Below are 25813 nucleotides of genomic sequence, written 5' to 3'. Positions count from 1 at the left end.
ATTGAAACAAATAATATTTACATTTCTATTGCAGTGTTTAAACTTGCACTTCTTTGTCCTTTCGGTTATATGTGTTCTGTGGGTTATGTATGCGTCTTGTTTTTTGTGTGTACAAGGGATACTATTTTTACAGCTGATAACTTCTTAAGTTTATAAAATATGTAAAGGAGCCAAAACAGTGGCAGAAATTCCTGTGCTGGAAACAGAGACATCTATTGCAAGTTGACGGCCATTCCAATGCCTGTACTGATATGTAATGTGCAATATACTGTTGCTCCTAAACCAGGCATGCTTGGGCATTTTGTCCTTTTATAGGATTACATCTAATGACATCCCATCCTGTTTTTGCTTTGTTTAGATATAATTGGTACATGCTGCATTTATATTTTGGCCAAATTGTACCAGTTCATTGGATGCAGACATAGACTACCTTATCATAGCACCAATTCCACTTGTTACATGTGCACCAAGGATCAGATGGAAAAGTTCAAAATTATTTTAATGAACCACACTAACAGAGCAATCAAAATGGATTCAATTGTAATTTTACAAAGCCTACCAAATGTGAACAAAGAGTTAAAGCACATCTACTACAGGTTCCTTTAGCATCAGCCAGGATTTATTTATTTGAACATACATGAAGACATATGTCTATTAACAAAGCATGAAGTAGAGATCGATCATATCCTTGCAATTTAACCTTTTGTAGAAAGTAAAAATTAACATTTGAAAATGTGACCATTTGAGTAACATCATACAATTATGTTGATGAACATGAGCAAAAATACTGAAAGCAAAATTTTCCTTCCAAGGGATTAAACCCTACGAGAGGCAAAACAGCTTACACTGACTCTATGATTAGAAGAGTACGTAATCACAAGTCATCAAGGGGTCCACTGTGCTCCTTGCTATTACCTATAAAAGGAATGCTAAAGTGGAGCACTCGCTTGTTTCGGAAAACATGCTTTTTGTTACACAATTGTTGATAGAACATTTCCTGATATGAGGAATCTGCAAACACATCATCAGGGCAGAAAATTATGATGTCATACAATGAGAAGCCACAACTGACATAAGAGCTCAATTTACTATGTAAACATACTGAAATTAAAATGTCCTTGCTCCTCCTCGAGTGTACTTATTGAAACTAAGCTGCAAATATGTATCACTTCACACTTTAGATAATCATGCATACAGTAATGAATATGCAAGATAAAGAATAAACAAATGACTAAAGGCTGAAAAAACATTCTGAAAATACACACTCTGGATTCTTGAAAGAATGGTGAAAACAACTATTTATTAAATATCCAAAGGCTTACTGTGACTCAAAAATAGTCACATTACATCACAATATTTCTTGCCAAAAACAGCCCTAAAGGACTGTCTAGAATTTTGTGATATTTGATGCCTGAAATCACAATGGAAGTGTGTATTGCCTGAAAAGCAGCTTCCCTTGTAATATCCTGCAATTGTGCTGCAAACCACATGCCTGCCAAGTGCAGCTATTAGACCTATATTTTACATAATATTTGGGAACACTTATGTCATTGCATAACCAGGTATTTGAAAGAAAACTAACTAATAAAATAACTAACTAAATAAAATAAAATTAAACTAATCCTTGCTCATCATTTTATAGTGGATAAATTGGTAGGGAGGAACACTGGAACACTTTTAAAACCAGATTTCCCTGGCACCAGATCCACAGGAAACATTTTCCCTTCCGCTTCACAACAGAGAACAACTTCCTCAAATATACTGGACCACCAGCATGGAAAAATACTTATCCTGTGCTGCAGGGTGAAATGCGAAAAGTAATACTCCCATTTCAAACCTATATGATGTTCTTTCCTCTGTAGTAGGGAAAACCAGACTATCTGAAAAAAATTCCTCTTCCATACAACAAAAGAGGATGGGACATGGGGTTTACAAGCGACAAAAAGGATAACAAATACTAAGAAAATCATTTAAAAAATGTTTAAAAACCTTTTTTTGTTAAAATTGATCCAAAATCAATATTGGAGCAAGTACATTACCAACAAGTGTTCAAAACTAATCGCAAAACTGATTCACAATGGTTAGATATAATTCTGCAAGGAACTGCAATACCATGTTTTTCAAACATAGATGGCGAAAAAGTGACAAAACTTACAGACTGCTCCTTTAAGTCATGACATATTTGTGTGAGAAACAGACTGAATTTTAAACTCTTTTATTAACAATTTAACTGTCACTTAAAATGCAATGTAGTTGTAACTAGAGCCCTATAATTTTTGAATGTAATGAAATTTGTCAAATTCTGGATGAATAAATCAAAAGACAGAATTAAGACAGTCCTCCCTTTCCGTCATTGTTTTTCCACCAAGCTCGATTTACTCAGAGGGAAAGAACAAACTTAGGCAGCGTAAACAGTGCCAATTTGACAGATTTCCTCACCCAAGTCACACATAATGGCACCGATCCAGTCTGTTAAAGTCATGAATATAAAGAAACAATATCTTAAACTGAACAGTGAACCTACACTTGCCTAAAAGGTTTAAGATTTTACACTCAAACTAAGCATAACCCACATGAACATCCACCAAAGAGGCTGCAATCCCATATTACAAACAAAGACACTGGCTGACCATCCTATCCATGTAGGGTCCTGTCCTGTTCACTACAATAAGTCAGGCATAGAAAAAATAAGTACAAACTCAAAGTGGCTTTAACCTCATTAGGGTATACTGCCTCTGTGTTACTGCTTATTTCTCTGAGCTATTGCAAACATATGCCTGTCAGATTATTTTCTAATGGATAAGCACACATATGCCATAATGAATTGTGACAGCTTATAAGAGCAGGATAATAGACCTAGATTTAAAACAGTTCTTAGCCAATAATACACAGGGCAGTAAGGTGCAGGCATTTCAGCTCAACTGTTTTTCAACTGACACAGTAAAACCTGAGAGAGAGAGAGAGAGAGAGAGAGAGAGAGAGAGAGAAGAATAGCAAAATGCCCATGAAAAACAGTGAAAAAAGAAATGTAATACTTTTTTCATGATCACAGGGTGCCCCAGGATCATCTGGAGGACAGGACAGAATAAGATAAAACTGATATATTTCTGAATGGAGAATTCAGTAAGTAAGCATAGCAGCTGTTGTACCATATAATGGTACAATATGGAGAGCAAACATGCCAAGGCATTTAGTGGGTTGTACGACTTTCCACATACTGCTTTTTCAACACAGTTGGGAACTTCTGCAAATATATCTTTTACGTTAAATAAGCACAAACACAAATTGAATTACACTGAACACAGCACCACTCAAAAAGAAAAGCACTGATACGTCTGAAACTATCACCTACAAATAACTGAAACCTCTGTGACATGTTTCTTTTTTTTCCCCTCATTGTTTAATTGTGTGGGGAAAAAAAAAAATAGAGAGAAGTGTACTTGTGTTGCACTTTGCAAACTTCAAAAAAACACACATACATTACAGCATATCCTGCATTTCCTAATTGCAGTCTTATCAGCATGACCCTGATGTTCACTTGCTGTGGATCTCTAAGGGTATGGTAACAAAAGAACTGCAACTGCCTTTGACATTAGGAGTGGGCAGTATGGTCAATTTAATTTTAGATATCAGTAACATTTTATAATTGTCCACTGCAAAAGCTAGCAATTAACTAATATGAAGCTTATATTAATAAGTGATATTATGATTCATTATTATTAACTATTATTTTTTGTTGTTTAATTATACATGTAATTATGATATTATTACTAGCAAAATTATAATTTTTATTATGAATAATTGGTGACCTTCCTGGAATACCAATGCCACCCACTTGAAAACCACAGTTTTAGACCTTATCTAGAGTATTTATACATGTCAGGGCATGCATATGGGGGGGGAATCAAAAGCATTCTTCAATATAACACTGTTTGTTGAAGTCCTAGAAACAAGACACCACTCTTTATTAATCAATCACACTTTAGAAAGGTTAGAGGTAAACTTTTCGTTTTGCAGTAAAGAACCCCGTCTGCTCTATGTTCCACCTTTCAGTTTCCTGGACAGTGACAGTAATGATAGTTAGTAAGTTCGCCACAGTAAATATTTAGACGGGGTGTTATGATTATATTATTTTGGCAATTTGGGGTACTCAAATGTCTGATTTCAAATAGTACTGGTTTTCTCCCAGTATGTTAACATAGACTATAGCCTGTTATGAAAATGCTGTAATTAAGAACCTGAAAAGAAAGAATTGTAAAATAAAATTGTATTTATAAGGTCTAACTTTTATGTGAACAAGTCAAAAAGATCATTTTCCATGTTTATTCATTTAGCTCAGTTTGTTTTTAATTTGTTGCCTGTTCTGATTCTGTTCATCTCGACACTGTCCTGCCTGTTCCCCCTGACTGATAATTGTTGATGTCTATGTTTATCCGCTGCTGACTTCCGCTTGGATCTGGTTTTTCCTGCCTTACTGCCAGCTTGAATCTCTCAAGGCTTGATCCGGACCTGTTTAAATTAAAGCAAGAGCTCCCTCAGCTAAAGCTGTAGGACATAGTAAAGCAGATTTATCCAGTGAAGAGATGCATGATCAATCGAGAAAAAAAATAAAATAAAAAAAGAAGGAAGTTTGCTGCCATGACATGCCATAAGCAGGAATGATATCATGGACGCTGCGTGAAATCACCCCTCCTCTTACAGCAATAAGGGGTACATTTGAGTACCCTTTATTGCCAAAATAATATGATCATAACACCCCATCTAAATATTTACTGTGGCGAACTTATGGCCGAAAATTTTCTTGATTATTACGCCGGAATGGGAGTATAGTTCCTAATCATATCAAAATTAAAACTTTTCATTTTCTGTCAGTCTTAGTGCACGATATAAATACAGAAGACTTAAGAAGTTTCTGAACACGATGCTACTGGTCTAATTGGATTCAATTATCTATGCAAAGCAATGCTAAAAGTGCTATCACCAAACCCAGGGACGGCTGAATAGATTGCAGAACGGTAAAACTAAACTTATTAGCTCTGGGGAAGTTGGAGAATGAGTCTGTTTCCCTCCAAAAAAAAGTGTACTGTTCCTTTAATTTTTTTATTTTACCCCTGCGATTATGATATTTTTCATTAATTATCTGAAATGTCTGCTAGCTTTGCTGTCTGCAAAGGTTAAAATAGCATCCATTCATAAAAATGATGCTGAGCAGGAGATTTTAATGTTTTCTTTCATATTTCACTGTATATCCAGGGTTTTTATTATTCATTTGAGTGTATTTTACTATTCATATTTGTATGTTTTTTGAATTTTGAGTCTGTATTCTTCATTCACAACTTTTGGAACAGCCTTTACATTAGTTTGGGCTTATGAAGACATACATTAGGTTAAGCTACTGCATGTCCACCCATAGAAAATAAATAACCAACTTATCAGCACAACATCACCATTACAAACTTACGAGAATTTCAGTTTTCCAGTAAAATTTGATTTCCTTTCTGTTTGTTAAAAAATTTAAAGTAGAGACCTTGCTCTAAAAAGCATCTTTCCTTTAACAAAGTGTCAATCTCTGTTTTCACATGTATCAAAAAATAATCAAGCCCTGAGAGAAGAATCAAGAGCTTTCAGATGCTTTGTTGTAACATGTTCGCTGCGCTATTCCCCTCAGGCATTTAAGGCCATGACTTACTTTTTCAGGAACAGGTCTTTAGCATGGTATGCAAGTGTTTTCATGTAATTTGTTTCTTTCTCTCCGTTACTGAAGTACGTGTCCTAAACTTTAACTTTGTCGACTATTCAGCTTTGTGTCCACAATAATAAGTTTCTCACTGATGTGTGCAAAGCTCAGTTAAGTCTGGGCATGGAGTTATGCGTGACCTTATTGGTTCTGGCTGCCCTTGAGTGACAGAATGACAGTCTGACTCAGACTTAATCACTTGAAAATCATTCCTAAACTCTCCTGAGCAATCCTGTTTTTCATTGTTTGATTGAAATCTCCTCTCTGGGATCAAAGGGGTCATGACACAAGAAATCTAGTTTTTCCTGATCTTCTGAGATATAGGGTAAATGTACCTATTAGGCTCATGTAGCCATTAGTATTGAGAACTGATAAACAGATCAGATTTTTAAAAAAAGGCCATAGGCTTACACATTTCCGCCACAACAAAGAAATTCCTAGGAAATATTTTTAAAATAAGACCTTTGGTTTTCAGTTGTATGTGATTTTCTATTAGATATGTCATCTCAAATCCACAGATAGACCTCCATATAAAACAGTATTCAGTTATTCTTCGTTTACAATAAACTTTTTTTTAATATAAAACATGATCTGAGCTTAATGGGAACAGTGGTATGCTTAAAGTTTACAGAAATGTACCTATTAAGCACAGCCAGACACATACAGAAAAATATAAACAATACGTATGAAAATGTACCTTTTCTTATTGATGTCATACAAGCTGTGTGATTTTCATAGTACTATACCCTTTAAGTTCACCTTACAATTGAAAAAAAAAAATACATCAGTACAAGACCATAAACCAGCAATAATTTAAGTATTATTGCTTACCCCATAATTTTATACAGCTAGTAAGCTAACTATGCTTTGTAGCATCTGTGCTATGCTGCTAAAACTATTTTTTATCTAGTGAAAATTATTTACCATATCCAAGTTCCAGTTTATGTTATGCAAAAGTCTAAACATCGAATCTCTTCATTTTAAATAGAACTCTATTATATTAGAAATTATATTCACTATATTACACTTGACTTATGTTATGAAGTGATTTACTACACAGCATTTATTACAGAGAGGTATAGCTCACTGAAAAGCCAGGCAAACAGCTGTCATTATCGTGAAAAACAGTGCCCGTTGACTAAAAGCAGAGCCCCCTCCTGCATTGTAAATGCACTCGGTGGTGTACACAATCAATAAAACTAACAACGACGACCATCATTTGAAGTGTTGAAATTTTGTCAAATGTCTCAAAAACCTAAAAATTATTGTAAATTATGGGATTTTGTTATTACTGATCACACATTGTACAGAGGTAAAAATTATCATACAAATATGATAATTATCTTATGTCTGGCAAGAGTGGCAACACTGCCCTGCACTCAAATTGAGTGCTCTCTTCTCTTGATCATTACTACACATGCCCTTACCGATAATTAAAGCATTTAAATAGTGCTTAGTGCACTTTTAACTGATAAACTTGAGCCATGTGGATCACTTGTGGATTATTGTGATGTTTGTATCAGCTATTTAAATTTATCCAAATCTGTTATGATAAAGAAACTCCACATCTTGGATAGCCTGAGGACGAGTACATTTAAAAAAGTGTTTCTCAACCCTGGACCTGAAATAGGTGTGTCAGATAAGAGAGACATGCAAAATTTGCAGTGTTGGGGCCGCCAAGGACCAGTGTTGAGAAACACTGATTTAAATGAAAAAAAAACAATTCTGGATGAGCTGATCTGTTAAGGGAGCCACTCCTTAAAATCCGATCATTTGAAACGAAGGCCAGAATGAGGTCTAATCAATTTTCAACATTTATTTTTTTGAGCAAAACTTTTTTAACATTATCAGTAAAACTTAAAAAAAAAAGTTTAAATATTAGAATAGGACTAAAATAGGACTATTAAAAAAAATAAATACATAAATCAAGCAATGTTCCCTTTAAGTAGGCTAGCCATCTCATTGCAATCCAGTTGACTCTTGTCATGTTTTAACACAGTAACACTGTCAATTCTATGACTTTATGCAAAAGCAAGGAAGCAGGAAGTATTTACCTATTTGGTTTTATGAAAAGACAAAGCCTGTATTAGGCTGAGATGTAATACAACACATAAATATTAATTATGCTATGGAACACTGTAAATCAATAGCATAGATAAATTACATTCTGACTTATACAACATCCACTTTTCATGATTTAATCAACCCCTGATGGATGACCTAAAACCTATACTCCTATTTGTTTTTGCTGGTCTATAAATAAATGCACGCCATTTACATTACACATCTTTAACACTGTTGGAGTACTTTAATAACTTCTAGATTGCCTCACCTGCAATGCCTTTGTTTTTGTAGGTGTTTCTCAAATTAATTGGGAGATCATTGTTTGTAAAGGCTTCTGAACTGAATGATAACTGATAAACAGGTCAGATTTTTATTTTTATTTTTAAAGGCCAAAGGCTTACACATTTCAGCCATAACAAATAAATTACTAGGGAATATTTCAAAAGAGACCTTTGGTTTTCAGTTGTATTAAGCAACACACTCCGCCCATTAGCTCACTATACATACTGTCTCTCTCTCTCTCACACACACACACAAGCTATAACACTGATCCGTTTTTAAAGCAACATTAAATTTAGAATACTGTTTCATTAAAAGCCTGTTCTAAATAACATAATTGCGAGGACACACAATACTCTCAGCAATTGAATATGTACCTTTCAATGTAACACATTTTAGATGAGACACTTACCATTAGATGAATACAGCGAGTCATCAAAAAACGGCATATACAGGCTATTTTACAAATAAAAAAATTCGTGTGAATTAACAGCCAAACACATAACCATCTGAAATCGCACAGCAAGCTGTTTTAGGTCCTAGAATCAGCGACCGAGAGCCCTGCCGGGATTAAAGTACCGCATGTCCTTGTGGTGAAACTCTAAAATATAACTTCACGATGCTCCTGGAGTAGTAACATGAAAATTCAAACTAGCACACAGTAGAAAGACTCTGAAAGACAGCAAAGGACGAAGGCGTTAGCCCGTCGTGTTTAAAAGTTGAAATCCCACCCCTGTCCACGCCAGTAGTGGTTAGCATTTTGATTCGAATCTTTTGACTCGGTTCGTTCACTTGAAAGATTTGTTCAAAAAAAGACGATTTGGTAAAGAAAAAGCTAAATTAAATGAATTAGCTAAATTAAGAAAAATAATAATAATTCTGCTAGTCGCCATGTTCTTATTGCTATGTTTAAAATTCTAATGCTGTTATTTTACTTCAATAAAAAAATAATAAAGTAAAATAAAAAGTGTTAAAATGACAGATAAATTCTTTCAAGAAAACAATATGTGAAGAAAAGAGTCTGTATTGATGTTACGTTCTGTTTTTAAATTATTGTGTAGATAGTTCTTTGTTTTGATTTCCGTTTTCTTGTAGGGTATCAAACTGCGCCACCTGGTGTTGCCTTATTCTGCAAAGAACACAACTGCACGTTCTGTTCATGGTAGATATAACAGTTGTTTGGCCTGTGCATAAATAAACAAACAGTTAGCACAACAACAAATATGTGGGCCATAGTCTTAAATTGTCAAGAACATGTCAAGAACAACATACACACACATATATGTATATGTATATATAAGAATGTTGATCCAGAAGCATGGTGAAATCAAGCTCACCTATATAATAAACAGTCATGAATCTTTCTGAATATATATATATATATATATATATATATATATATATATATATATATATATATATATATATATATATATATATATATATTGAGCTCTCTCTTGCCTTGTGTGTCTTCACCCCACCATATATATATATACTGTGTCTTCACCCCACCACACTGGTGGAGAATGCAAGCAAATTGGTGAAGAAAATTCCGGTAAGCGATTTCAGGTCTTCACCACTAATTTTTTTTTTCTTTTCTCTGTTTCACACCAGTTCACCGGTCGGCGAAGCACTCCATAGAAGAACTGCTGAAGATGTTAGCATCCACCAGCAGCAAATAACCGAGCACCTGGCCACTCAACAGCACGAGACCGAACAGGAGCTTGCCGCCCTGTGCCGCTACCTGATCCCCATGTCCAAGCCACCCGGCTTCTCCATAAGATATCGGCCAGCGATGACAGAGGCATACCTCAAGATGTTTAAAACTATGGCAGTCGCCGAGGGCTGGCACCCCGACAAGTGGGAACAGATACTGGCAGAGGATTACCCTGCCCTATGGAGGGAGATATTAGCATGCCTAGGACTCTCCCCTATCTCAGCTGCGCTGCTGTTCAATGCGTGGGAGTATAATCCACGTGTGCCTGCCCGAGCCCTGGCAGCCAAACTTGCCCACGTTTCGCAGCACTGGTTACTCGTCTGGCTGGCACTTGTCTCATGTCACAGGTGATTGGGATGACCGTTTTGGATTCAGAGCGGGGAGCCAGGATATTCGCCTGGACGAGGGTGACAGCACTGGCAGAATCAAGGAGGGCTCGGAAAAGCTCCCTGTTCACCCCAGCCACAAAGGGAACTGCAGACGACGGAGGCCAGCCAGAGGACCGGCACCACAACCAGAGATGGTGAGAGTTCTGACAGCGGGAGAGATGGTGAGTCCCCTTCCCAAGATACTACTCTGTTTTATGATGTGTTTCAGCAGGTTACGGGAGGGGGCAACCTGTCAACCTCCTCAAATGGAGAGTGGACGAGGGCCAGCTCACAGCCTTTGCATCTTTGAACCCCGTGGTTGTCAACGTCAACCCCCACCTCTCGGCTGCCCAGAAGGGGGAGCTCCAGCACTTGGTCAGTCAGTTTTCTGATGTGTTCTCAACTCGTCCCAGGCAGACCCATGTCATCGAGCACAAGATCTGGACGGCCTCAGGAGTCATCGTCTGACAGTGGCCATACCATGTCCCAGAGGCTTGTCGGCATGCTATTGAAGAGGAGGTTCAACAAATGCTAAAGTTGAGGGTGATCGAACCATCCCGTAGCCCCTGGTCCAGCCCCATCGTGATGGTCCCAAAACCTGACGGCACCCTCCACTTTTGCAACGACTTCTGCCGGCTAAACGAGGTGTCTGAGTTCGACAGCTACTGGACAGATTGAGAAGGGCCCGGTACATATCTACGCTCAACCTCACCAAAGGCTAATGGTAGGTGCCACTCTCAAAAAGCGCCAAAAAAAAGATTGCCTTCTTGACCCCCAATGGCCTCTGCCAGTATCGGACCCTTTCCTTCGCTCTTCAAGGAGCCCCAGCAACATTCCAGCGGATGATAGACGTCGTCATCCACTGGGAGGCATGGAACTCCCAACACAGAAAAGCTTCGGAAGATCAAGACAGCGCTGACCTTGGACTTTAGCTGCCCCATTTCTGCTGCAAGCAGATGCTTCAGACATGGGTCTGGGAGCAGCTCTATCCCAGATCCAGGAGGCAGAGGAGCATCTGGTCCTTTACATCAGCCGAAAGCTGACCAGGGCCGAGAGAAACTATGCTGCGGTGGAAAAGGTGGCCCTGGCCGTCAAGTGGGCAGTCCACTACACCACAAGTCACCACTGGAGAATTGGAGAGCACTGCAGCACCTGGCACTTCCCCCTAGGATTTTCACCATCACCCATACCCTTGATATTTCTGTTGTCAATAAATCCACCTCCCAGGGTATTTATTTTGAGATCTCTGTTGCTGTGCTTCTTCACCCCGCCACTATATATGTGTATATATACTGTATATATGAATGAAAATTTGTTTGAATGAGCAGTACTGAGTAAAGCCACAATGCTGCAATCTGGTTTGTCTCGTGTTTTTTCACACTGCCAGAATGAATTAGACCTATCAAAAATATCTGTGCAACATATATGTAATGGACAACTGTTTTAATATTAAAGAAAGAAATACACACATATACAAATTTCATAATGAAAAATTACGATTTATTTAATATTTATACGTAGAAATAGAAATGTGCTATATGAGTTCCACAAGCTTATGTATTTCATTGTCCATTTGTGCACAAAATGCCTTTACTTCAGCACTACACCCAACTGAAATATAGAATACACAACATTAAATAAATAAATAATAAATAAATAATAATAAATAAATAAACTATCAAAGACTGCTTGATCACCTTGTCTGAGGGCATCTCAGGGCATCTCCAGTTGTAGAGGTAATACTGCTTGTGTACATCTCCCATTCTGAACTTGAGCGGTTCCAAAAAAGTTTTATTATCCATTACATCCAGAGCAGAGAACACATCAAATCCTTCCTGAACAGAAAAGCAGAGAGAACAAGTGGTTAGACCTGAACAAACAATACATTTGAAGGAATCATTGTGATCTACAGTTCAAGGTACTTTGGATGTGACAAAGCGGCAGTAAATATCTTCATATGAAACATAATCAATGCAGTCAGCAGAATTAAATGGATATATCCTTTGACTTACTGTTTTACAGATGATAAGGATGTCCTCCATTAGCTGCAGCAGTGGGGTAGCCTTGCTGATGCAATAAAGAACACAGGCTGCCCTCAGGCCTTTATGCACAGGGTGGTTCAGAACAGCAGAGGGACGTGTGTAGAAACTCACCATGTCAGTTATGGTACCAGCCATGCTCTGCATAAAAAGTGGCATTAATGCAGGACATTGCAACTAGATGTTGGAATAAAACAATTTAAAGATCAGTTTCATAATACAGACCTCCACAACATATGTGTCAATCACACCATCTTGAGGCAGAAACCAGTGTTCAACATCATCCAGGGTCAGAAAAGGAGAGAGATGAAAAGCCTGCACATGTTCATGCAGAAGATCCTGGACCACTGGCACATCTTGAACAGTCATTTGGCGAAGACCTTTGGTTTTTGTTGTCTGTTGTTATAGACAAAGAAGAGAGAGATTATTATTGTAATTATAGTCACATCAAAAAATGTGACTATCGTGAAAATCTAATTTTTTTATTGCTTATTGTAAAAAAGTTAAACTTTCATATACTCTAAATTCCTTAAAGTGAGACAAGTTTTCTTGTTTTTCATCAATTTTTTTTTGAGATGAATAAAGTTATTTTAATCTCAAAACATTTGAATATTGTGAAAATTAAATTTTTTGTAGCTAAAAAAAATAATAATAATAATAATAATAATAATAATAATAATAATAATAATAATAATAATAATTTTTACAAAGACATTTGTTAAAATTGAAAATGTTAATGTTGGGAGACAAAATGAATTAATATATATATTTTATTATTATTATTATTATTATTATTATTATTATTATTATTATTATTATTATACAATCATTTTACAAAAACTTCCCTAATAGCATTAGCTAATGAGGCAATGTCTAGTTGCCTCCAAAGTTATGTTAGGTAAATACATATGTTATCTTGCATGACTTTCATTATTATATAATACAATAAAAATAGCCGCTTAATGAGATTTATGTAGTCGATTTCAATAACCTTTGGGTCTAGGACAGTTAAATCAAACAGAGCATGAGGATTAAAAACATGTTGTGTTACATTATGGCCTTCAAGAGGGCAGTCTGACCTCAGAGAGGCGATTAAGCTTGACAGCACGCTGGAGGGTCATGTTACGAGTAAGAGATGAGAAATTCAGCTCAATCAGCTTTCGTGGGTTCAGCGATCTGTGCCAATACCTTTTAACAGACATCAAGAGAATTTTGTTTGAAACAATACCCCAAACAATACAGAAGTGGTGGTCTGGGAAAGAGAAATCCTCATAATTTCCATCATACCTACAGCTTGCAATAGGTTTTGGTAGGACAGCATTGGTGCTGTATATTGCTTGATGTATACCCTGCTGATGGACCCGTCTGGTGAGCTCCTTGATTAGGACTGGTGCTAGTCTTTTAGAGCGAAGCTTTTTGTGTACACACAGGAAGTTCACCTCCACCATCTTTAGTTCTCTGTGGGATATTTTTGTCATTTACATCAACCAACGTTGTTTATATCATTTTAACTAACTGAAGAAATTCTGTGCTTACGTGTCAAATACTTTAATAGTAGCAGGAATGGCACTTATGAATCCAACTAGTTTTTGACTGGACTTCACTCGAACTCCACAATGCCAGTCTAATTGCCATCCAGGGGGACACAGAGCCCTGCATTCCATAAAAGTAAATTTTCATAATACATAAAGACATATCAAAGATTAGTTACTTGTAGCTAAATGTCAAGAAATAAAACACACCAGAGCAAGAACTGTGGAGTGTAGTGCAGACGAAGTGTGTTGTCATCCTCTTCTGTGTAGTTTTCATTCAGCAAGTCGCACAGTTCTCCAAGCTACAATTAAATAGAAACATTTTTACTGCGTAATCAACATTCCACTTAGTCCTATTATCACGATGTGGTCAGGTTATTTTGCTTCTATAACTACAAAATTAGTTTTTGTACAAATGTATTATGTACAAGTTAAGGGAATAGCAATACGCAGTAAAATGGCACAAAATTATGCCTGCTTGTATATAGGTGTATTTGAAAATTTGATTGTTTTAAATTAATCAAATTCTTTTCTACCTAAGATAATGTTTTATAAATGGTATATTGACCATAAATTTATGATAATGAATTCTACACCCCCTAAATTGTCATTGCTTTTGGAATATCTCAATTCTGGAACTGAACATTTGAAATTTACTATAGAGTGTAACATAGAGAGCATCAGTTTTCTTGATGTAAAGGTACATATTTCTGAGGCTAAACTGAGTTTTAAAGTAAACCAACAAATTGTAACCGTGACTTTATCGTAGAGAATGGATAGAAGAAGCTAAAAGGAAATTTGTTGATACATCTCAAACACATTGCCAATGTGCTACAGATAATTAAACATGATCAGGCAATGGCCTGTCCAAAGGAGAGTCCAAAGGCAAGGTAGAAAGGCAGCCAATGGGTCAATAAACAGTCAAATAGTCCAATCCAGCAACACAATCAAAGGGGCAAATCCAATAATCGAGGAAGGGCGAACAGGAAGATATCATACACAGAATAACAGTCAGAATCAAAGGAAATGCTCAGTAAGGCAGATAAACTGGGAATACTTTGCACAGAGCATAGCGTGTGCTTTGGCTATATACTGGCCAAACAGGAAATGAGTAAAGTGGAGATGAGTGGAGTGGAGATGAGTCAGTACGGCTCCCTCTGCTGGTGTGGAGTTACACTTGTTCGGTTTTTAAATGTCAAACTAACCTGCATGACATGCTTTAAGATGCAGAAAATGAGACCTGCTTCTTTTACTACACCTGAAAATTGTAGAAGCAGCAATTGTGCCCAGAGTACTTTTACATATAAATGTGAATCTTTCAGCCATCCACTCAGTGGTCGTAACAACTGACTTGTGGTACAAATTATGAAAGCATATGAATAGAGTAGTTCATTTTAACATATAATATGAAAAATGACAATGCAGTATGTAAAATGTAAATGTTTTCTGTATTTAAACAGACATAAGTACTCTGTATTTAAATATGCTGTGTAGATATGGTGTAAGGTGGCAAATAACTAAATAAGTTTGCTTTTGTGAAATCAGAGTGTAAGCAGGGAATCTTTATTAGTGAAAAGCGTTTCATTTGAAAAATTACCTATCTTAAGTCCTATTGCTGAGCCCTGCCTTGATTTGATCATTTTGATTTTACCTTGGGAATGCATTTTCAAACCCACATGACTTAAACCAGTGTTTCCCAACCATGTACCTGGAGGCACACTAACAGTGCACATTTTGGATGTCTCTCTTATCTGACCTCATCTGGTCTTTACTAATGAGCTGATGAGTTGATTTAGGTGTGTTTGATTAGGAAAAGTTGGAAAATGTGTATTGTTGAATGACTTAAATTACATTATTGCGGAGTATTTGATGAAAATGCTATTTAAACATTATAAGTGTAAGTGTCATGAATCCGGTTTTTGGACTTTCATTTAGTCAAGTCAAGTCAAGTCTGCTTTATTGTCAATTGTTTCACGCGTTTATCGGTTAAAACAGAACTTTGTAAGATTGTGACGATTGAGTGACAGCATTTCATATATTTAAAGTGAGTGCTCTTTGCATACTGTATGCAATAATATATTCAGTCTTTTATGCTTTTATGCAAGCGGCCATAAGAGATAGCTAACTACTACACTATATATTATTTATCTTACAGCAGGTCATCTACTAAAATGTGCTATCACATGTTCAAATAAAGTTTCAGGCCTTATTCATATGTGGAGATAAATCAGATATGAATCAGATACATGCATTTGCACCTTTAATAGTAAGAGGACAAATTAGATATTCCCCAATACCACTTCTACATCACTGAAAAGTGTTTTTTTCATGGTACAGACATATTTTTGGGACTAATTTGTTCACAAATAACTCTCACTCACCTGCTCTTGTTTGTCCAGATTGAGTGTGTGCCAAATGAATTCCTGTGGCAGTAAGAATGGCTCCTCTCGAACACTGGGCCTCTCTGACTCAACTGGTCCATGTGATGTCACTTTCTCATCTAAAAGAATGAAAGCTGTTTGTAGACATGCACACAGTTTATATTGTTTGTATCTGTGCAACATGCATCATACCTATCTTGGGGACTGGCTGAGTGTCCCAAAAGCGGTATGTGTGTCTTTGAGCCTCTTGTAGGTTCTTTGGAGGCCCATGACCAAAGGAAAACAGGTGTAGGGCTTTCTGAATCTCTTGCTGCTTCTCTTCAGAAAGAGAGTCCAGCTATGAACAAATTCAACTTATAAGAAACAAGTAAATATACTCCAACTTTCATAAGTAAGATCACACACATAAATTATCACTAACCATTTCAAAAGGGTCTCTCGGCCCCTCTTTAGCCCATGTTTGGTCCTTGTACTTCTTAGACTTCTTTTTGCCTTTAGCTCCCCTGTCTTCCTCTAAGCTCTTTTCACTGAATAAAAAACAGCAAAATGTAAAATGCAAAATACAATACAGTAATACAAATAAAAAGAAATAAAAAAAAAAAAAAAAATTTTAATGAATAGATAGAACACTTACAAACTTTTCTGTTCAGCCATGAATGTGTTCTTAAGTATTAGAGCAACTAGATGTGATCTTTCAGCTGTGTAGTTGTGGGTGTTTGTGGTGTAAGAGCTTATCTTAATGTGCAGCAAGGAAAAGAAGGAGACACCCAGCCTCCATCATGACCATCCACCAATCCGTTGCCTTCCACACCCATGCAATGATCACTTATCTCAGAGCAGCATTTTAGACTGGCCTTCAATGCCATTCATAGAAGAGTTTAAATCATCAATCATCACATCCATTAAATATCATCATGTTTTGCGAGTAATACTAGTAGATATACTTATGGCACTGGTTTCTTCTAATCATTACTTTATATTTCAAGATATTTGTTATATCTAATACATAGAACAGAGAACATAACAAATGTTTAAACTGAGCTTTAGTTTGCTTAATATATGCCAAATGCAAACCCCTTTTACATGGCCTTGTTGTTTGAGAGAGTTTCAAGAAAAGCTAGCTCATCCAAAAACATACTCCAGCATATTCATCAGACTGGGACTTTAAATGGGATTGGCTTTATAGTCATATGAAACTAATAAATTAGCTTTTTTGTAGCAAACACTCAAGAAGGGTTTGGTGAACACAGGGATAAAAAGTACTAATGTGCATAAAGTGCATAATGAAATATACTGAGGTTGAGGTCGAGATGATGCTAATTAGAAAAAAAACATTGTTTGGGGTAACATTAAATTCTACTGTGAATTTAACTTTGAAAAGAGATTTCTAGATAAGCAGTTAATTTAGTTTAGTAGTCATTTGTCGCTTGTCCACCATAATGGTGCAGCATGCATTTATTTAATTAATAAATAAATTAATATCTGTCTTGCACATTTTATTGTTACATGTTATCTACCATAAGTTTTAAGATGCTTGGTTGTGTAGGTACGGTAAATACAGCCAACGATAGGAGCTTGTCATCTTAAATAAAAAATCTAAGATGATTTTGGGCCTTTTTAACTAAAACTACTATGTATAGCTTGTTTTGTTTTCTACAGAGAAAGCACAGGTGTCACTTGAAGATATGTAGTGAACTGACTACAGCTGCCTGTAAGAGAAGATATGTGGGACATCTTCATCTTACTCAAATTTTAAACAGATGAAGTTTGAAGATACAAAGAATGTGTATTCTATAGTCATGTGTATTCACACCTTTCATTCCAAAACCTTATTTGGGATTTACAACCATAAAACAAAGTCATGTCACAAACTACTGTGTGGTGCAAGATTGATTCAGCCATAATAATAATGAAGGAGCAGGTGAAAGAAGCAATGAGGAAGGCACATTACAGAACACTTGCTGGATCCAGTAAAATGTTATTAAGACATTTAGTGTGTTTAGACAAGATAAAAAAAAACGTCACCACTAAAGAGGAAACTAAGGAAGTATCAACTCAAAAAGAAGAAGATGATGACCCTGGTGAAACAGAAGTGAAATTCATTGATGTTGAATGAGGATGATGGCCTTCAGTTCCTGCTGCCAAAGCATGACCTGTGCTTGTCATTTGCTCAGTTTGGATTCTACAGTGGATGTAAATAATGCGAACAGAAGCCTACAAGAAGCTGTCAAGATCAGTGTAGCAAAGTTCAGAGAACCGAAAGAAGGAGGCAGAGAACCAGCAAACGTTTAGACACTTTAATAATAAAATAAATAACTAAAAGGAAAGCAGCAGCCCCTCACGGATGACTGCACACAGAACATAAAAGCCCACGCTTGGTCCTCTCTTATCTTCAACTGATGTCACTCCTCCTTTTATGCATCTAGAGCTCATCCTTGGAACTCAGGATTGTGAGTGGCGCAGGTGTTGCTCATTACCATTAACTCCACCTGCCTCGTTCAGCACCCAGTCCTAATCATAAAGGAATTTCTTCAAAATTTCTTTTGCTTGTGTTAGGTACAGTCCAGCGGAAATTGCCTTTTGAGGAGAATATACCACCACACTACAATCATATTACAAAGAGATTTTAACATTCAGATGGGATGTCTTCTACCTACCATTACCACCCTCATAATGTCGCTGAGATTTTGCATGCCACTGGTTGATGTCCTCTTAAATAGTATGACAAAACAGTTTGGGAACATGATGTCTGATCCTGAGCTAGTGCCTGCAGCTATTATTCATCCAAAGTTTAAACCATCCTGAACCAGTGGTGAAGACATCCTCAAACTTGATAAGAGAAATGTTGTAATTGGCCTATCAGTTCCTTTATAATTTTTTTTAAACTTTGAACTTATACACGTTTGTAAAACTTGTCATAATGAAAAGATTATAGGCAAGGAAAGGCATGTTTATTTTTATAGCACATGTCATACACAATGGTAATTTAAAGTGCTTTACATAAAAAGGACATAAATAATCATAATAAACTAGAGAAGAAATAGCAATAAAACTGTCAGAAGTCAGACCTCTGTGGCTCTCTCTGATCACCACCGGAGGGCACCCTCTCCGGAGTACTAACAGTTCATTTAGACTTCAGCACCCATAACCCCCGTACTGAGAAATGTGACAGAATTCCAGAGAAATGTGGAGAAATACCTTACATATCTCTTCAAATTTCAACCATTTTTCTGAAGCTTACATAACCAGTCCTCAGCTATCATCTTCAGTTTAGGTCAGTCCTGTAACGTAACATGTTGTAAGGGAGAGAGCAAATACTTGGACTCCAAAGTAAGTTGATTTAAACAAAACAACATATGTATTTCAAGGACTGACTAACAGGACTAAAGAGAATGGGTTTTTAAACACTGGGACAATTAGGGAAAACTGAAATAGGTAAACAGGTGAGGAATCAATCAAGATAAACTAGAACAGGAAAAGCCAAACAAGGGCAGACACAAACAAGCTGCTGGTTTAAGCTTGTGCTCTGCTGGTTAAGGCTGGTACTTTGCTCTTTTAAGCTGGTCTTGAATGACCTCTGACTTGATGTATGTTGCAGCTTATGTCATACATCATACGTTGAATCAGAAGTCAGCCGAAACACGCTAAGGGACGTGCACACGGCTGTTCCCAGAAGACAGTTCTTTAAGTTATAATTTTAAAACTAGAATTATTTTTGTAACGAAAACCCATCAAACAACCCTCCAAAGGCATAAAGGTTATTTTTAGCTTCAAAATCATGTTCAGCATCTACCAGCATCACCAAGCTTGGAAGAGCCAGGATAAATGCAAAAAAACCAACAAAAAAACAAACTCAGCATACAACATATAATAGGAAGAAAACTTTAGAAAGGGAAATTAAAAGATGAAAAATATGTAATCATGCAATCCATAAAAAAATAACCATAGTCTGATTATGAATATTTTAAAATGTAACTTACTCTAATTACAAGTACCTAATTTACATAAATTTGGTGAATGAATATCCATTTTTTTTCACCTGCATTACACATCAACCTGATTACACAGCTGCATCCAGTAAAACCCACGCTAAATAAACCTTGGACTTTCTCTCACTCGCTGCTGAGCAGAGGCGGGCAAGGTACAAAAATCTATTACTCAAGTGAAAGTATAGAAACTACTGGTCAAATATTACTCCATTACAAGTGAAAGCTGTAAACACAAATTTTTACTTAAGTGAAAGTATAGAAGTACTTGCTTTTAAAAAAAAATTAAGCATGATGAGTACATTTCAATGCATAGTTTCATTACTGTTGTATGTTACACTCACAATACCTTATGCTTCTGAAGCAACCTACTAAATATACATCAGACAGCTGCAGCTCATCCAGAACACTGCTGCCAGGATCCTGACTCGAACCAGAAAATCAGAGCACATCACACCAGTCCTCAGGTCCTTACACTGGCTTCCAGTGACATTTAGAATTAATTTTAAAGCACTTTTACTCATCTATAAATCACTCAATGGACTAGGACCTAAATACATTGCAGATATGATCACTATTTATACACCTAACAGACCACTCAGATCACTAGGATCAAGTCAGTTAGAAATACCAAAGGTTCACACCAAACAAGGAGAATCTGCTTTTAGTTATTATGCTGCTCGCATCTGGAACCAGCTTCCTGAAGAGATCAGATGTGCTGAAACATTAGTCACTTTTAAATCCAGACTCAAAACTCATCTGTTTAGTTGTGCATTTACAGAATGAGCACTGTGCTGCGTCCAAACTGTGCTACTTTGCTTCTTTTATTTTTAACTGTTTTAAATCAATCTCTTTTTGCTTTAAATTCAATTTATCTTAAATCAGTGTTTTTATTTTATTTTAATTTCTTTTATTGTTATTTAAATCTTGTAATTATTTTATTTCCTCTTTTGTAAAGCACTTTGAATTACCATTGTGTATGAAATGTGCTATATAAATAAACTTGCCTTGCCTTGCCTTGCCTTCTACAAAGGATTGCAGTTCTTGAAACAAAGTTACTTCCTGGACCAAATCAGGCAGAACATACAGCAGATGATCATCCCGGACCCCTCAGCATACAGCCGGTGAGTCCTGTGAATCTAGTGAATCTCAACAGTTTATACCAAGTGTGAAGGAAAATGCAGAAAATCATTGACAGACTAATTGATGGCACAAACAGGGAGCAAGACCCAAAGGCACTCGAGACATCAGATTGTCACAAGTATCGCATATTGCTGCAGTAGCATCCTCTACCCCAGAAATGGCTATGACTGGTATTTTAATGAATATGGGTGAGGAACCCCCAAATATGACTGAACATGAATCAGTGATTGTACTATTAAATGCACCATGTCGTTTTGATGTCCTTAAGAATATATATATATATATATATATATATATATATATATATATATATATACACACATATATTTGTGGTATAGGTAACCAAATTTCAATATGTGTTACAGCTCCTTTTTCAGGAGTTCTGTCAAATGCAGCTCCATTTTGGCCTGTCTAATTACTTTTCATGAGCCTCTCTTCTGATTGGCCTGTTTTTTCTGAGTGACCCACGACCAGGCCATTCAAATTTAACAATGCCACAGTAATGTTAGCACTAGCTGGATGCAGATCTTTCAAAACAGCAGATTCAGCTACATAAGGAGCTTAAAATATCATCTTGTGATGTTGGGTGCCAGAATCTACAATACAGCCTCAAATTAGAAATATGATCATACACCAGATGTTACTGCCTGACAAAAAACAGACCACAGCTGTGGTAAAACACTATAAAACGAGCAGACTGGACAGAAACAATAATCAAATTTCTTATCAAAAAAGGTTCAATAAAGTATTGTCTTTTGTTGTTATGGGCACGTTTTTAAAAGTTTTATTGCATCTCACGAATATGTCGTTTATGAAATATCTGTGTGCATGTGTGTAAAACAACAAACTTGACTACTGGCAAAAACAAAAACTGATTATATATAATCATGTGTTACTGTATATGCATTGTTGTGATTAAATTAGCTTGATTAGTGACTAGTTGTAAAATTAGCTGGAAAAATAAGGCTGTAAAATGTGTTGCCTGGTGAAACTGAAATGTATACGTATTTATCATGACTAGATAGACGGTCCTTACTATACACGTGAGATGTGATTCACCTCATAGTAACAATTCTGTCAGATGGTCTAAGTTTGTGAGTGTACAGTTAGGCTGATCTGGTTTTGTCTGTTAAATTCTCTGAGCAGGCAAAGCAGAGAAAGGATGAGAAAGGATGAGAAAACCTTTCACCGTGTGACGACATGAAGTGTAGCGCACTTAAAGCCATCTTTAATACAATACTACACTCAAGTAAAATATAAGTGGTAACTAAATATTTTTTTTAAATACAAAGGTAGTGTCACACATGTGGACTCCTTTGTTTTTGTTTTGTCTTGTGCCATGTGCTCTGTGACCTACTTTTAGTTAATTATCTTAGTGTGTGTAATTAATTTAGTAATTTCCTGTGTGTATTTAAGTCCAGTGTGTTTATATTCAGTTTGTCTGACTTCTTCTTTAATGCGTGTGGTTTTTGTTCTGCCTGCCTGTTTGAGACTATGTTGTTATTTCTGTTAGTCTGCAGAAGATTAAAACTGTTTAAGTTTATTTTACTTGTTGAGTGTTTGTTCTCGCAAACCACACCGTGACAGGTAGTATGTTAAAAGTGCATTTTAGTTCATAAAGTTCTCAAGTTTATCTTATGAATTACTAAATACTCATTTTAGTATATTAAGTAGAGCACTTTATTTACGCTATGGAAGTGTACTTTTTTTTTTTTAACCTGGGTGAGCTTATTTGCTACAATGGTAAACAAGCCCCCGTCCACATATACCTGTAGCAGGCATCAAATTTGAAATTAGAATTTGAAATTAGCTCATTTTGTGCATAAAATTGTACAATTTCTGAGTTTAAACATTTGTTGTTTATATGTTTTATTGTGAATAAAAAAATTAAAAAATGTCCCAACATTTCTGTAATTTGCGATAACAGGATGCTGTTAACAGAAACACTGCAAAGGTGAATTTTTAGTTACTGGTAGTAAGTAATGCATAAACAGCAGTTACAACTTAGTGACAAAGAATGTCTGAAAAATAATGGCTAAGTAAGTATAAAAGAACTTCAGATACTTTTATTTCCTGTGAAACAGACAATGCAAACATAAAGACATCTTCAAGACACCCCACAGAGTGGAGGAGTAGGAAACTACCTTCCCATTCGGTTCTTTCTAAAACCCCTCCGCCCAATCTTTCCTTCTACTCAGCTTGCTACATAAAAAAGGCCAATGTGAGTGGACTAACAGTCATGTCTAGTATCATTTGAAATGTCTCAGTGCGACTGGTACAATGGTCTTATTTCTAGAGAAGTAAACTTAACGTTAACAAAGATTTGAAGATTTTATAGCTATTTTATTTATTGCAATGGGTGTGCCCTCTCCAAGAGTCATTCCATGTAAATTACCTTCTGTTCCCACTGAGGCGTAAACTACCCAAGTCTGACACTTGGGTTAATGCAAATTCCAATTCTTTGGTACTTTCCTTCATTTGGGGGGGATGTCTCATGTTGATTTGGTATTTAAAGGAAAGTAGCAAGGGTCAGCGAGATTCTGTAACCAGAAAGCCCTTAGTATGGAGTGTTTCCCTACACTTCATACTATATATTTCTTAAGGTCAGGTATGCACATTTTACTTTTAGATTAGTCTCCGAGAACTTGATTCTTGAACTTTGTATTAATATGATGTGTTTGAATTGGCATAATACATATTTACCTGACTGATAAGAAATGGTTACATTTGGTCTTATACTGTTTCACTCTGTAATTGAGTAAATTACAATGTATCCTTGCTAGCTACATGTGCACCCGAATGAACAAGTGGATAAAAAAAAACTAGTTAACTAGAATAACCAAATATCAAAACACTATTTAGAAACAGACAAAATGGAGTCAGATTAATTTTTAACATGGAGTCAGATTTGAGTTTAGCCTAAAATTGAATAACATTACGTGCTGAAGAGACAAAAAATGCAGGAAACTTTCTTCCACCATTGGACACCTTCCTTGGGCAAATTCGTGGACCTTACAGCTACATGATGGAGTACTTGGCATTAATTCTGTTCATTAGTATTAATATCATATTTACCAATCAGGTAACATATCAACACAAACAGAACATAGTGTTTTCAAGCATTTATAATTAGACTAAAACTACTAAAGCCAAAACTGTACTTTGAGAGAAATACTCTAAAGATTCTATTCTATTAATACTACTATTTTATTACAATTACTATTCTATAAATACATGATAAATATTTGAGGAACTAAGTAACTGCTACACAAGTTGTGTTTTAAATACTTTAACATAAGAGTTCAAAATGTTTTAGAGTTAACTTGGCAACAAAACAAATAAAATCACTTTTTGCTTTCTTAAATTGTCTTATGTTGACATCTTGTGCAGCAGATTTAGAGAACTCTTATTGTACAAAGTACATAAGGACTACATTGGCTGGTGATTGTCAACAAATATGCTTCATTTTCCACTATTAACTGCATAGTAAAAATGTTTTGTTAGGAAAATGTAACAATTTTACATAACATGAGCTGGTACATATTAAATGTATAGCATTGCCATTTTAAGACATCACATAACAACATTGACATTGTACCTTTTGAATATGCTTAGATTTGAACATCTATGTATATAATAATAATAATAATAATAATACTTTTCTTAAACATATTATCTTGTTTTCCAGTAAAAATATATACAGAAATTGTCACAATTAAATGGTAAGCCTTAACTTAATTCAAGTCATACCTTGCTATGTGTAACATCCAACCAGCAGAGGGAGCCCTCGCTGTGCTCAACTGCTCTGCTTCCTCTGCATCCACTTCCTGTTTGGAGGGATTTATAACCAGAAGCCCTCCATGTGTTCAAATGCGAAGTATTGGCAGTTTATCCTGCCTTACTGAGCGTTCTCCCTTCTCATTCTGCCTGCTACTCTATTTATGACTCTGCCTGTTTCTCTGATTACTGATTTCCTGGATTTCCCCTATTGCTATGTTTGCCTGTTTGGATTGCAATTGTGGTTTGGACCTATTGCTTGTTTACCTACTCTGCCCTTTTGGATTTGCCCTCTTTATGTCAAACTGCTATTTTGGTTTTGACACACTGCCTGTTGACTCTTTATGTGAGATCTGTATTTAATAAACTTTCGCATATGGATCCCAATGCTGCCTCTGTGTCCATGTTACAGTATATTACACTGTATTCAGTCTAGTTATTTTGTTTCCCTGTAAAATAAAAACTGAGAATATTTACTTATGTTTACTGGAAAACAAGAAAAACACATTATATTCCATTGTGTGAAATGGCTTCTGCAGCATTTTTAAATAAATGATAATGCCTCACACTCGTCTGGGTCTCAAATTTGATATAAAAATGTAATTTCCCAAATAAGAGCATCCTGCGTGCTTTAACTCATTGCATTATTCCCTGGCACCACAAGAACCAATTTTTCTAGCAGGACTGCTGTAGCCAGGTGTGATTTTAATGTGGATGAAGAGACTGGAGGGTGACATGCTAGAGCCATCTGCCTTTAGCAGATGAACATGTCTGTAACCTGCAGAACAGA

At 36.1% G+C, this 25813-nt stretch overlaps 3 protein-coding genes across 7 annotated transcripts in view; all 3 read right to left on the bottom strand.

Annotated features, from left to right (window-relative positions):
* Positions 1-8797, bottom strand: part of svild (supervillin d) — a 58203-nt gene extending 49406 nt beyond the window's left edge. The window contains exon 1 of one of the 2 annotated variants that reach the window (XM_043253234.1): positions 8493-8797. The gene's annotated coding sequence lies outside the window, so the exon portion shown is untranslated. The remainder of the gene's footprint in view (positions 1-8492) is intronic. The other variant, XM_043253235.1, reaches the window with a different exon arrangement.
* A 288-nt stretch (positions 8798-9085) lies between these two features.
* Positions 9086-16873, bottom strand: nmt1b (N-myristoyltransferase 1b). Of its 4 annotated transcripts, none has more exons than XM_043253238.1 (12): positions 16752-16873; positions 16539-16644; positions 16310-16454; positions 16118-16236; positions 13947-14038; positions 13741-13857; positions 13492-13662; positions 13284-13392; positions 12430-12600; positions 12178-12345; positions 11863-12000; positions 9086-9264 (listed from the first exon to the last, which is right to left on the bottom strand). In XM_043253238.1, the coding sequence occupies exons 1-12, from the start codon at positions 16769-16771 to the stop codon at positions 9238-9240; spliced, it is 1383 nt and encodes a 460-aa protein (XP_043109173.1). In that variant the 5' UTR covers positions 16772-16873; the 3' UTR covers positions 9086-9237. The 4 variants fall into 4 exon arrangements, with proteins under 4 accessions (XP_043109173.1, XP_043109171.1, XP_043109174.1 ...); XM_043253239.1 differs by lacking the exon at positions 9086-9264 and adding an exon at positions 11640-11776; XM_043253236.1 differs by having other exon boundaries at positions 13284-13662.
* A 6417-nt stretch (positions 16874-23290) lies between these two features.
* The window catches only part of plcd3b (phospholipase C, delta 3b), a 36015-nt gene continuing 33492 nt past the window's right edge, over positions 23291-25813 (bottom strand). The window contains exon 15 of the mRNA XM_043254397.1: positions 23291-25801. Coding sequence (XP_043110332.1) covers positions 25668-25801 — 134 coding nt within the window. The 3' untranslated portion in view covers positions 23291-25667. The remainder of the gene's footprint in view (positions 25802-25813) is intronic.

The sequence above is a fragment of the Puntigrus tetrazona genome, chromosome 12, assembly GCF_018831695.1.
Source record: "Puntigrus tetrazona isolate hp1 chromosome 12, ASM1883169v1, whole genome shotgun sequence".
Taxonomy (NCBI): Eukaryota; Metazoa; Chordata; class Actinopteri; order Cypriniformes; family Cyprinidae; genus Puntigrus; species Puntigrus tetrazona.
This window is presented reverse-complemented; position numbering and strand designations above follow the sequence as displayed.